The sequence below is a fragment of the Glandiceps talaboti genome, chromosome 23 (assembly GCF_964340395.1).
Source record: "Glandiceps talaboti chromosome 23, keGlaTala1.1, whole genome shotgun sequence".
In the NCBI taxonomy this organism is placed as follows: domain Eukaryota; kingdom Metazoa; phylum Hemichordata; class Enteropneusta; family Spengelidae; genus Glandiceps; species Glandiceps talaboti.
In genome coordinates, this window is record NC_135571.1 from 4,881,420 (window position 1) to 4,895,530 (window position 14,111).

Consider the following 14,111-nt stretch of genomic DNA (forward strand, 5'->3'; position numbering starts at 1 on the left):
GATAGTGTTGCTTGTCGTGTGGCCAGCAATTGCAGGAGGTAGAATTTTTTTTTTTTTTTACTTTTTCAACATTTTGTCATTTTTGACAACTTGTTGGTTTCATGATTTCCATAGTTTTACCTTGGACCATAGGTTTACATAGGATCATTGTTTTAGTTGTTTCGTCATCAACAATTCTCGTTTTCGCGCAATTTGTAATAATTTAAGCCGAAAATTATGATCAAATTATGAAGAATTATGACATAGATGTATTAGATGTGAACCTGAAATGTAATCTCGTACGCATACTTGATATTTTACTTTTCTGAATATTTCATTAATGTATTTAATCTAGGAAACCACAATATCAATCCCGAATTTTTTTGTTTAACGGAGGCCGCATGTGCAAAATATTTTACTTAAAAGACATTTTGTTCACTACGTTTATTGTGATTGAAAATAAGTCATACTAATGGCTTCTATTGTGAAAGTCTAGAATAGTTTAGTAACTATTATCAACTATTATTAGACTTTATCGGTGATCATGGAGTGTTCTCATTACAATAGCTAACGAACGCTTGTTTCAATAAGATACCAACATTACTACACTAACGTAAACTGTCATTAGTGTTCACGTATTTACTACCAAAACAGTTGTTGTTGTTGTTGTTGTTGTTGTTGTTGTTGTTGCTGTTGTTATTATTATTATTGCTGCTGTTGTTTATTGTGAATTTTAGGTGAGAAAAACTTTTGTAACCATTGAATAAAAGTACAATGGTAGGCATTGAAGTTGAAAAACTCGTCATCTTCCGTGACAAAAATCTCGATACATGTTATGGTCTACCTCAACCGATACTTTACTAATTTTTACGGAAATGTGTTATTTCGGATAAACACATGTAATAATAACAGAACTCCCATGCCGAGTGAATACCAGTGTGGGTACTCAGGGGCATTTGCACTCGTTACGCTTGTGAAAGTACAGCCGCAGAGAACACTGCCGGCGCTCGTGCAAATACCTCGAGGACGCCATACTTGCACAAGTCATGGGGTTTGGTCATATCACTGACAACTGCACATTTCATTTTCCAACCTTTTCATCAAAGTGGCCACCGCAGATGAGAATTTGATATTTATTTTTGGATTTTCAAGTCATACGACCATTTTGCTATATATTTCTACTATGGACATATATCAAGCTCTTGTTTGTAATTTTAAAGCAGCTAGCCACGTTAATTATTTATTTTTTAAATTAACAACAGCTGTGTTTTGGGACTATCCTTGGGTTAATTAGGAATCATTGTATCAGTTAAATAAATAAATATAAATGACCGTATTAGGTCCCAGTGGCAACTGAATATAGACTCCCTCCCCCGCTTCCCCGGCATAGAGTTTCCATTTCCCAATATCTCCATGCTTGTTCACCTCTAACTCATGAGCTACAACAATATGACCTTGAGAGAGAGAGAGAGAGAGAGAGAGAGAGAGAGAGAGAGAGAGAGAGAGAGAGAGAGAGAGAGAGAGAGAGAGAGAGAGAGAGAGAGAGAGAGAGAGAGAGAGAGAGAGAGAGAGAGAGAGAGAGAGAGAGAGAGAGAGAGAGAGAGAGGGACAGGGAGACAGAGAGAGTGAGATAGATAGAGAGAGGCGGAGATAGAAAAATAGACGGACAGACAGACAGGGAGGGAGACAGAGACAGGGATAGACAGAGTCAGAGACAGGCAGAGAGATAGATAGACGGAGCCAGACAGACAGACAAACGAACAAACAAACAAACAAACAGACATACATAGACAAAGACTTTTATATTGGTTGAAACTAAGAATGACTACGCACTACGCGTTGTAATGGTGCATCTTCAACGCTTGCATTGCCTTCGAATCACGACACTATGTGGCACTGTGCACTCTATATACGGAATTTATGGAACACGTGCATCTAAACATCTCTATGTAATCCTGAGCATAACTTTATTTAAAGATATTGATTTGGTATTCTTGATATAGTTCGCTTACACGATGTAGTTACTTACACACCATTTACAAGCGATATTAGAACATCAATCACTTTTATCATACAAAATATCTAATGGTTTGGATCATTTATTGTTTTCGCAGGTCCAGTACCGGTTGCATATTGGCCTCTCGACAGTCAGCACAATACACAAGATACATCTGGTAATGGTAACCATGGAGTTGCTACCGGTGCAACTTTAGATGCCAATGCAGTAGACACTCCTAAAGGTGCCTATGTCTTCCACGGCCATGCCAACTCCTTCATCGAGTTCCCAAACAACGGTGCCTATGATACCAAAAACTCCATTCACCTCATGGCACATATATACCCGACAGGCTCATCTGGTCCAATATTTAACTTCAAACGTGATGGTTGGGGTGCCCATATGTGGCAGACAGCGCCAACTCAACACTTTGCCAGGTTTGTCCGAAGAGACATGTGGTTCACCACTCATCTAGCAGTCAACGTTCTTAAGCCCAATGAATGGAACTTTGTTGGTGCTAGCTACAACTATAACACTGGTGTTGCTAAACTTTGGAAAGATGATCAAGTTGTTTCGACAGTTAACATCGGTCAAACGCAGATAGCTACACAGTATGAAGCAAGAATGGGTGCACGTATCGGCGATGGCAGATACTATAAAGGAATGATCATGTGTATGTCAGTTTACAATAAGGAACTGAGCCAATCAGAAATTGAACAAGTAATGTCGAAATGTCCAATTGGTGAAGGTAAGCTGATTTATCTAAATACTATACTGGTCGTAACTGACGTATTAGACACTCCTATTATTCTAGTAACTGCCATTCGTGTGAGTATTTCCTTCATCTGCGCATAATAAGGCCTAAACAAATAAGTGCATTGTTCCGGTTACCCGACCCCACCTAGTTTTTCACAGCAGACCCTAAACATTTTTTACACATTCGAGAAAAAAATAATAAAATCGCAAAAATTGTGCGAGGTCTCACGAGAAATAGTGGGTGCGGAAACTGACATCAACTTAAAAAGAAAACTCTTCTTCCAATCTGTAATGGCTGTACATTTGACAGGAAGAAATAAATAACACAGAGACCATTTCGATAACAATGGAAAACCTGAACTTGACACTCACACATGACAAAAATATATAATAAAATAAAATAAAAAATCTAACTACCCCACCTATTCTACAATTGAGTATAATCAGAACCACACATTTTTTGTTAGGCCTAAAAATAATGAGATATTCTTTTAAAAAAGGGTTCAGTTGCAAAATTTGGGTTTGCTAGTTTAACTGAATAAAAGTTACAATCAAAATATACTATCTGAATATTCAAATTCTGTATAGCAAATTAAAATCCCCCTACTTCGACTTCAATTCAATGGATAAATATCAAATTTGATAAATGTTTACCATGTTTTATTTTATTGTTTACAATTAAGCACAATTTTAGGTGTTTTAAGGCTCTCTTTATATGAACTGTTACCATGGAAACAAGTACAATGACTCCCGTTTTCAAACCATTAGTACAATGTACACATATTGAGAATATTTCGGCAAAGTTTGTTGATATTGACATGCCTATATCTCAGACAACGGAACAGATGTTAAAGCCAAAAATGCCATCTTCAATTGATTGAGTCAATTAAGTTTTCAACCAATAATTATGAATTGTGTGATTTGCTTCATTTAGCAATACCACAAACAGATGCACCACTGCCACCAACTGGTAATGGTAAGTAGTTACATCCATCATAAACTGTAGCATAGATGCTAAATATTCATTCAGGTCCTCCATATATTAGTGAGTGAGTTGCTCTATGTCCCCGGGCGTAGTCTACGTGCCCCTGACCATTTTAAACTAAGTAAATTACAGCAAGGACAAAAACATGGTGACAGGGTTATTAGTGTTACTTCCCCAGTTTTATGGAATACTCTCCCTCTCCAAATCCGTCCTTGTGATAACGTCAACGTTTATAAAGGTATGCTGAAAATGCATTTTTTTAATCTTGCCTTCTCTTAGATGTGGAATTTAGTTTTTAATACTTTTTATGCTTGTTTCGTATTTTAAACGGCTGTGATCACTGTCTCTGTGGATTTAGTCGCAATATAAATTAAATTATTATTATTACTAATATTATTATTATTATTATTAATATTTCTTCAGAAGATATTAACAACTGAAATGAAAAAGTTCCATCAGTCTTAGAAACTCTTGACGAATACTTATACATCACATGTTCGACCTTAAGGCATTGACACTCAGACCATCATAGTGATACACAAATAGACTATTTATCTTGGATGTGGTGCATTTGATTTGGAACTCATGCATCTGAACCTCTCTGTGTAATCCTGAGCATACAAAATATCTAATGGTTTGATCTTTAATTGTCATGGCAGGTCCAGTGCCGGTTGCATATTGGCCTCTCGATAGTCAGCACAATACACAAGATACATCTGGCAATGGTAACCATGGAGTTGCTACCGGTGCAACTTTAGATGCCAATGCAGTAGATACTCCTAAGGGTGCCTATACCTTCCACGGCAATGCCAACTCCTTCATCGAGTTCCCAAACAACGGTGCCTATGATACTAAAAACTCCATTCACCTCATGGCACATATATACCCAACAGGCTCATCTGGTCCAATATTCAACTTCAAACGTGATGGTTGGGGTGCCCATATGTGGCAGACAGCGCCAACTCAACACTTTGCCAGATTTGTCCAAAGAGACATGCAGTTCACCTCTCATCTAGCAGTCAACGTTCTTAAACCCAATGAATGGAACTTTGTCGGTGCTAGCTACAACTATAACACTGGTGTTGCTAAACTTTGGAAAGATGACCAAGTTGTTTCGACAGCTAACATCGGTCAAACGCAGATAGCCACACAGTATGAAGCAAGAATGGGTGCACGTATCGGCGATGGCAGATACTATAGAGGAATGATCATGTGTATGTCAGTTTACAATAAGGAACTGAGCCAATCAGAAATTCGACAAGTAATGGAGAAATGTCCATTGGGTGAAGGTAATTAGCTGATTTAACTAAATACTAAACTCGCCGTATTTTGAGGAGCATGGAAGTAGTTTATATGTATTTTGTTAATAAATGATCTTGAACTATTAAGCCGTCTACTAAAAACTATATTATGTGATTTCCCTTTAGCACCAAAGCCACAACCACCAATTGACAATGGTAAGTAGTCATTTCCGTCATAACCTGTAGCATAGCTGTTAAATATGGATGAATATATCTGAAGATGTCAAAAGAAATGAAAACGTTTCGTCAGTCTTGGAAAACTTGAATGAATACTTTTGAATTATTTGATTGCCAGCAATGAATTGAGTGCCAGATCACAATACAGACTTGTTTTAAATAGAATATTTATCTCAAGTTTGGTGTATTTTATCATTACTTTGATGATTGCATTTGAGTGTTCTGTCTTTTATTATCATCATCAGCACAAAATACAATATGCATACATAGACTATTCAGTGTGTTTATGGTATTTGCAGAAGGTAACACTTAATGTAGTAAACGCCTTTGAAATGAACTGTATAACATGTCCTGTTACTTTGCTCAAGAAAACGTAAACCCATCATCCTGAGTTTAAATAATGTCTTTACATATTTGCTGATGGTAGGGACTTACAGGAGAAATGAAGTTGCCTTGGTGTTTCACTCATGGTACATAATGTTTTTTTTTACACAACGATTCAACCCTAGGTTAACAATAACAGAGGTACTGCATGAACACACACAGCAGGATTCTTTACCCTATCAGAGATAAAGAATTGCTATTCTTTTACTATGCAAAAGAAATGCGATACTTATTCATTTCACATCTAATTGTCGTTTACAGGTCCTACAGCAGTTGCATATTGGCCTCTTAACAAACAACACAATCTGCAAGATACTTCTGGTAATGGTAACCATGGGGTTGCTACTGGTGCAACTTTAAATGCCAATGCAGTAGATACTCCTAAGGGTGCCTATGTCTTCCACGGCAATGCCAACTCCTTCATCGAGTTCCCAAACAACGGTGCCTATGATACCAAAAACTCCATTCACCTCATGGCACATATATACCCAACAGGCTCACACGGTCCAATATTCAACTTCAAACGTGATGGTTGGGGTGCCCATATGTGGCAGACAGCGCCAACTCAACACTTTGCGAGATTTGTACGGAGAGACATGCAGTTCACCAGTCATTTGGCTGTCAACGTTTTAAATCAATACCAGTGGAACTTTGTAGGGGCTAGCTATGACTACAATACTGGCGTTGCTAAACTTTGGAAAAACGACCAAGTTGTTTCGACAGTTAACATAGGTAAAACTGAGATAGCCACTCAGTATGAAGCAAGAATGGGGGCACGTATCGGCGATGGCAGATACTTCACTGGTATGATAATGTGTATGTCCGTATATGATAAAGAACTGACGCCAACAGAAGTTAGACAAGTAATGGCGAAATGTCCAGTCGGTGTAGGTAAGTATGTAAATACATTCATATTGTATAGACAACATTTGAATATGTTAATTGTTGGGGATTGTTCGGATGAAATGTAAAATGTAAAAAGAAATTATTTCTAAAGGTAAAGGATACTGCCCATGACGCCAGTTACAATAAATTGTCACCACATTAGATGGAATACACGCTGTATTTAGTCCAACACGAACAAGTATTTTCCTACTAATTCGTCCTAATATCATTTCTGGCACTTTTTAGAATCCACAGCCGCACCTCCAACAACTGAGGCACCTACACCAGCACCAACAACTGTGGCGCCTACACCAGCACCAACAACTGAGGCGCCTACACCAGCACCTAAAACTGAAGCCCCTCCACCACCAACAACTAAGGCCCCACAACCGCCACCACCAACAACTGAAGGACGTAAGTCTCTGTTTACAATAGTCGAGAATAAATTCGGACTCTCAATTTTAAAATATACCACTGGTTTTGCTGTAGTCACCAGATAATTCAACTTACAAATATAGTTTTCTGTCTGGAAGAAACCATTTTATGTAGAGGTTGTACCATTTAAGTATTGAGTATGCTTGTACATGTATCAATCGCGTTTCCAAGATATTTCAGTAAGCTTTGGTGACAATTCTTATTATCCAGCTTTAATGATAGGCAAATATAGTTTTAGAATCAAAACTGCTATACCATGCAACAGCCACACTTTAAAATGGATTACAATTTAAAAGAAAGCTTCCAGAAGTTTAATGAAAAGATTTCACAGGATGACAAAAGTACAGAAAGATTCAGTGGCAACATTAGTCTCAAAACAAAGACATTTCCTGTTAATTACCAACTGAGTTCTCTTTGAAGAGCGATCATGATGCTAATTAAGTGTCCAACTTTCTCCTACTGAAAAGTACTAATCATTTGTCTTAATGATGACAAATGTGGATATCATAATGTGATACACCATTCTGCTAATGATGCAGAAATTTCAGTTGGAAGTGTCACGGGCAAGTCACCTGCAACAACACAAATGCGGTTAGCATATACAATGCCACTAAAACACTCTTGTTGTCACGTACAGATTTCTTTGCTTTCGAAAACAATACTATAATGTTTTAATGCTTCACATTCACCTCCTAATAAGTAGCATGTCTACTTTCTGCGTACGTGACTAGTATTCTTCTACCCCCATTCTATATCAAACTTGCCCTGATAACAGTTTCTACCAGTTACTGAGTTTTGAAAATATTCACATAAGGTCACTGGTTGAGATTGGGGAGGTTATATTGCACTATCTTAGATTGTTTGGCAAATTCAAACGGAGTCATTTTGTAAATGTCAATAGTAATGTTTAACTCCAATAAAATTAGAATAGTGACCCCATTACAAGTAACAACCAACAAGTGTTATGCCAACCCCCATCCAACAACTCAACCATCACTATCAACACCCCACCAAAAACTGAGAGTGCTGCAGGTAAAAAGCCAGATCATTAACAAATGACTCCCATCACCACTTCTCTATCCAACAACTCAACCATCACTATCATCACCCCCATCAGAAACTGAGGCTGCTGCAGCTAAGAAGCCAGATCGTTAGCAATAAAAATGGTATGTTTCCATGGATGTCACCAGAGACAGTACATTTGCTTTCCGTGTGGATCGGCAGTATACCGTATACGTACTCACCATACTAGTATCTGCGGACGGAAGCATGAATCTTTCCTTGTCAATCTATACCCATTCCTAAGAATAAGACCTATACTAAAACAATCATTTAATCTTTTTTTTGGTCATTTTGTTCCAGGTACGACAATACCAACAACAAAAGGTAACTATCTTACCTGTCTGATAAATTAATATCAAGTGATTAAATGTCTAGGAAATCTGTTAAACTTTGTGGAATCATTGTACACATAAACAATCATGATCATGATGTATTTGTAGATAGTTTAAGCGCCATCAACGATAATTTGCTAGATATAAAAGGAAAGCACCACCACCTATATTGAATCATAAGCTGTTGATATCATCACCAGAGGACGCAAATTCGTATAGTATTCCGTATTCCTGAGCAAAAGGTAATACGAGTGTAAATTCCTTGCAAGAAGCTTGGAAAAAAATATTCAACTTTGAACTCTCTTTCGCTGTAGCTTGTGAATATCCCAAGAATTTGAATGACGTTGCATTGTATAGACCTGCCGAACAGAGTAGTACAAATAAGAAAGTAGGTGGAACTGCAGATAGGGCTGTAGATGGAAATAAAAACAGTGACTTGAGAAAGGGAAAATCTTGTACCCAGACAAACAAGGAAAATGAGCCATGGTGGAAGGTAGATCTTGGGCAATCATTCGACATCTACAAGATTGTTATCACCAACAGAATGGACTGTTGTTGTAAGTACAATCACTGTCTTAATCTTCATAACGTCAACCACACTGCAATCATACTAATGGCATTACAAACCCTGGACGTTCACTTATCAATTCCCAGATAGATGTATAGCTAGGAATACATATAAACTAATAATTGGTAATTAACAAGACACTTCATTACTTTGGCACTAGTTTTGCCAGTCACCACTTTAGTCAAGTTACAAGGACCAAACCATCACATGTATAGCTTGTTCCTAGTGACCATGTCGCTCTATTCCCGACATATTACAGTATGCCCTTGGTGACAATTCTCATTTTCCAGGATCGAATGAATAAGACAATGAGCAATATGATACATTATGGATGATTGTCCAGATTTCATTGGCCATAAGGATGAGAAATGGTAATTCATTTTGGATTGTTCACGCTATATCAGCTTTACTATATTGTTCTACTTGACAACAAAATGAAATGAGATAGACCAAGTCCTTGTTTGTAACTCACCAATTGCCAAATAAAACTACACATAAATATTGTAAAGTTGATCACGTACGTACAACATCAACCATTACCATATTTCTGTCTAGTTTTAATTTGCAATTGATAAGTTACAAACAAGGACTTGGTCTGTCTCATCTCATTTTGTTTTCAAGTAGAACAATAGAGTAAAGATGATATAGCATGAACAATCCAAAATGAATTACCATTTCTCATCCTTATTGCCACTGCAATCAGGACAATCGTGTATAATGTATCACATTGCACTTTAAGAACCGACCAAAATGAAACAAGAAATAAAGACACAACCAGATAATTACTGGTACAAAAAAATTCAAGTCTATAAATGAACCGACAGACAGACCGTGACGGGCAGGCAGACAGACCAACAGTGCCACTCGTAAATAGTTATGCAAATATTCATCTTATTTGTTTAGCATTCCGCATCAAGAATGCTGAGGTTCGTGTAGGTAACAACCGAGATTTCTCGAAGAATCCCGTGTGTGGTAACTGGGTCCTTGGTAAGAGATCGAGACTTGAATCAATCACAGTAGCATGTGGGTGTGACGAACCAATGAAGGGCCGATACGTCAGTATCCAGTTGAAGGATAAATTCCAGATGTTGCATATGTGCGAAGTAGAAGTACTGTCAAGTAAGCTCGTTTTTTGTACTTTTACAGATAACAGCTACATAATGAATCACTGTGTTAAATATTATAGCAAAATGATTGTGTGTACGTAATGAATATAAATTAGCATAATGATAATAATTTTAATTCACCCTTTTATCTTTAAAAACTATCTTTCTCGGTACATTTTCAGATCTTAAGAGTAAATGCACAAACGCAAGAGTTGAAGGATGACATATCTTCAAATTATGTTTCCCAACAATGAATAAAGTTCACACCATCAACCCATATCTTTAATGCAATGTTTTTCTCTCTCTTTTATATTACAATTCATTATGTTTTATATTGTCAATGACTGACATGACAGTGAAAGTGTGTTTCAGGTATGAATAGAAATGTCTAGATTATCTCAAGGCGTTGATATAACTGCCTCAGAAGAGACCACCTGTCACCCTATTTTTCATTACTTCAGTGTTTTAGAATGTTCACTTCACACATAATCATATTGTGTCCAGCTTTTCTTCTGTTACCTTTTGTTCTTTTTCAACATGTCTCAAACGTTTACACATTATAATTAGAAATTCCCTTTAATATTTTGTCGAAATAAAATAAAGTACAGCGCCATCATGCTTACATCATAATTTATGCATAAATCAAAACATTAGCTTCCTCCTGTCTGCTGCGTCTACTTGCAGCACTTTAAGTGTTTTTTTCTCATTAAAGCTCAGAACATTCTCTATAGTGGTCTGAATGTAGCAAGAACTTGCAATCCTGCTAAATTCATCATGAATTTGTTATTTTTGAGTCCCCACTTATTCTTGTTTTCCTTTTTATCATAAAGCATCCTCTGTGGCACCCCCAGCCCCACCACCCCCTCCTAAACCAGATGGTAAGTAATAATTTAATTCCCTAGTACATCTCCTTTACAGGTAATTTCGAGAACAAAGTGAGAAATTCTCCTAGATTCATTACTTATGCCGAGGAACCATTGATAAAGTCTTTGTGAACTATTATGTAAAGAGACCAAACAACATCGTCGCAAACCACGGCCTGTTTTACGGCAATGTTCTTAACGAGCCTCCCACTTTTATTTCGAAATGTAGTGGTAGAAATAATAACTCTGTTTTGCGAGAATGCCAAACAACTGTTCTTATCAAATGATGGAATGTAATGATAGTTTCCTTATTTCTAAAATGTTGTGCCAAGTGTTATTAATCCAATTCAGTGGTTTATTTTCCATGATCACTAAGGATTTCCGCTTGTCAATGATTATGTGTAGTGAACATGTATCTCAAGTTTACAGAGAAATTATCTGTCATCAGTGAGTTTTACCTCATGTTATTTTACACATTATTATACAAGAGTAAGGATGATGGCCGGAGGTGGGGCACTTTCTACCTATATTCAGACGGCCCAAGTTCAAAACATCTACCTAGCTATAATCCAAAAACAAAACCATTTTCAGGCTTTCCAAGTTACAATCATCTGGTCAATTACTTTTATAAAGATGATGTTAACGTATTTGTAAAGACGTTTCTCATGTCATCAACCCCGTGGTTAGGGAATTTCCAGATGGAAGTCAACCCATGTTTGGAATTTTTCTGTGAAAAGTGACCCATTTGGGCAACACATACCAGTACACATTTCTGATGAACGACATGAATCATGGAATGTTTAAAAGCTAGGGATAAAATACTTCAAATAAATAGATAATAATTCAAAACTTAACATTATTGAAAATTTGATTGTATCCTTTCAGGTGCAACAACGATCCCTACAACCGAAGGTAAGTAGCTTTAATAACGTAATAATATATAGAAGTGAACGCGAGTGTATGGCTCTACAGACAACTGAAAAAACATATAGCCAGAAGCCATTTCTATACCCTCTCTATGTTTTGTTAGACTTCATTTGTCAACATATTCTTCAGATGCAATTTTCACAGGAAACTAGTGAATGTCGGATGGCCAAGCTTTCTGAAAAGGTTTACTCACATTCCTCAACTGGTCAGTGATTATACAATGCACAATCAAAATTGTCTCGTTCCGACAGAAAGTACAGGGTTTGTCTACTGGTAATTGTAAAAACGAAAACATGTCATGACAATGTACCTGTATAGTATTAGATTGGCTTTGTAGTTCTGAAGTTATGAATCAAATATTCAAAATTACATTAATACTAACAAAAACGTCATGCACTATGTATGCACTTGTGAAATATATGTCCTCCAATATTTTAATTCCACTAGAAACCAATCATAACATAGGGGTTTTCCAGTACAATTCGGAGACAAATATGGGCATAGCAGTACTGTAACAATGAAACTATATCAGGGAATAATATACTTCTCTTTGTTTTATTCAAACTAGCTTGTGAATTTCCTAGTTTTATTAAGAAGGTCCCACTCATTGGAAAACCTGTCAAACAAAGTTCTACAAACAAGAAGGTCGGCGGAGTTGCCGAACGAGCTATTGATGGCAATTACAATACCGATCTGAAGAAGGGAAAATCTTGCACACAAACTAACAAGGAACTCGAGCCATGGTGGAGAGTGGACTTGGAAGAGTCACATGATATCTATAAGATTGAAATCACCAACAGAATGGATTGCTGTTGTAAGTACTCCTCTCCCGTCATCATGATAGCAACCTCCCCCACCTCCTCATATATATATATATATATATATATATATATATATATATATATATATATATATATATATATATATATATATATATATATATATATATATATATATATAATACCTAACTTAGATAAATAGACTTCAGATGTATATAGGAACACATTGTGATTATAGACTTAAAGTAAATCCATTCTCACTATTGCTTGATTCTGTCCGTTTCCAGCTTTCCGAATCAAGAATGCTGAAATACGTGTCGGTGACAATCCTAACTGGAAAAAGAATCCAGTCTGTGGAAACTGGATCCTTGGCAAGAGATCCAGACAGGAGAAGATCACAGTTAAGTGTGGATGTGAGGTACCTATGACAGGTCGCTACGTCAGCATTCAGCTTAAGGAGAAAACACAAATGTTACATTTGTGTGAAGTGGATGTCTTTGCTGGATAGACAACATAATCATAAAGTTTGTATGCTAAAATTTGCATATATCTATTTGCATGTACCTACCTATGTATCTATCCCATTGGTCTTAAAATGTTACATTTCTGTATTTAACCAATGTTTCAGACTTGCAAAATAAAATGCCTCAGATAAACTACATTTGTGTTCGATTATGACATCAAGTTTGTGTGGTATGTGCTCAGTTGATTATATCTGCAACTGTATAAATATGTTGAATGACTAGATAACTGGTATATTAGTATGATCAATGGAGAGAGACCTCCCAACAGTAACTGGAGTCCTGGCCGATATTAATATTCATGTGTTGATTAATATTCATGATATGATTAGCATAACGATAAATAAAATTTTAATGGTAATGAAGAGAAATAGAGGGTCTTTCACACATGTATAACTACAGGTATCTACTGAAGGAACTCAGGCCATCTTTGAATATTTTCCTGCTCGACTCAAAGTGCCATTCTCCTCAGATGTGTTAACTTATATGTATTTTTAATGTTATATATATATATATATAATTAGGTGTGATAATTAGTATTTATGTTATGCACTTAATAACGTCCAAGAACAATAAAATGTTTTGTAGTGGACAGCAGTTTGTTGTGCCGTCTATTTTAGATGAATGCTGGGATATGTGACTATAGGTTCCTGGAATGGATGTCTTGCATCAACAGATCCAGCTTCATGTGTACATGTTAACTGCCTACTATTACAACAGCGTCTAAAACTAAAGCTTAATCTGGTAACATAATAGTACTGCATGCTAACAATGGAGGTTATATGTCCGAACCCACAAATCAATGGCATTTAATCTAGCTGCTTTTGTTCTTGGGCAATCCTTATCTTACAGAAGGGGAAACAGATCTAGCTTTGTCTTCACATAAAAAAATGTGAAGTTCCTAACCAAGTGTACATGGCATCTCTAGCTGACGCATACACATGTGACGTCATCATACTTGTTCCTAAAATTATAGCACATTAATGTCACTAAAAAGTAAATTCATGGGACATTGTCATTTGGGGATATAAAGTCTGATTAAAAGCAATATCAAA

General features: G+C 36.6%; 1 protein-coding gene across 1 annotated transcript; it reads left to right on the plus strand.

Moving 5' to 3' along the window:
- The first annotated feature begins 11,239 nt into the window (after positions 1-11,239).
- On the plus strand, positions 11,240-13,043 carry LOC144453183 (fucolectin-like). Its single transcript, XM_078144462.1, has 4 exons — positions 11,240-11,276; positions 11,715-11,741; positions 12,325-12,570; positions 12,823-13,043. The coding sequence occupies exons 1-4, from the start codon at positions 11,240-11,242 to the stop codon at positions 13,041-13,043; spliced, it is 531 nt and encodes a 176-aa protein (XP_078000588.1).
- Positions 13,044-14,111: the final 1,068 nt, after the last annotated feature.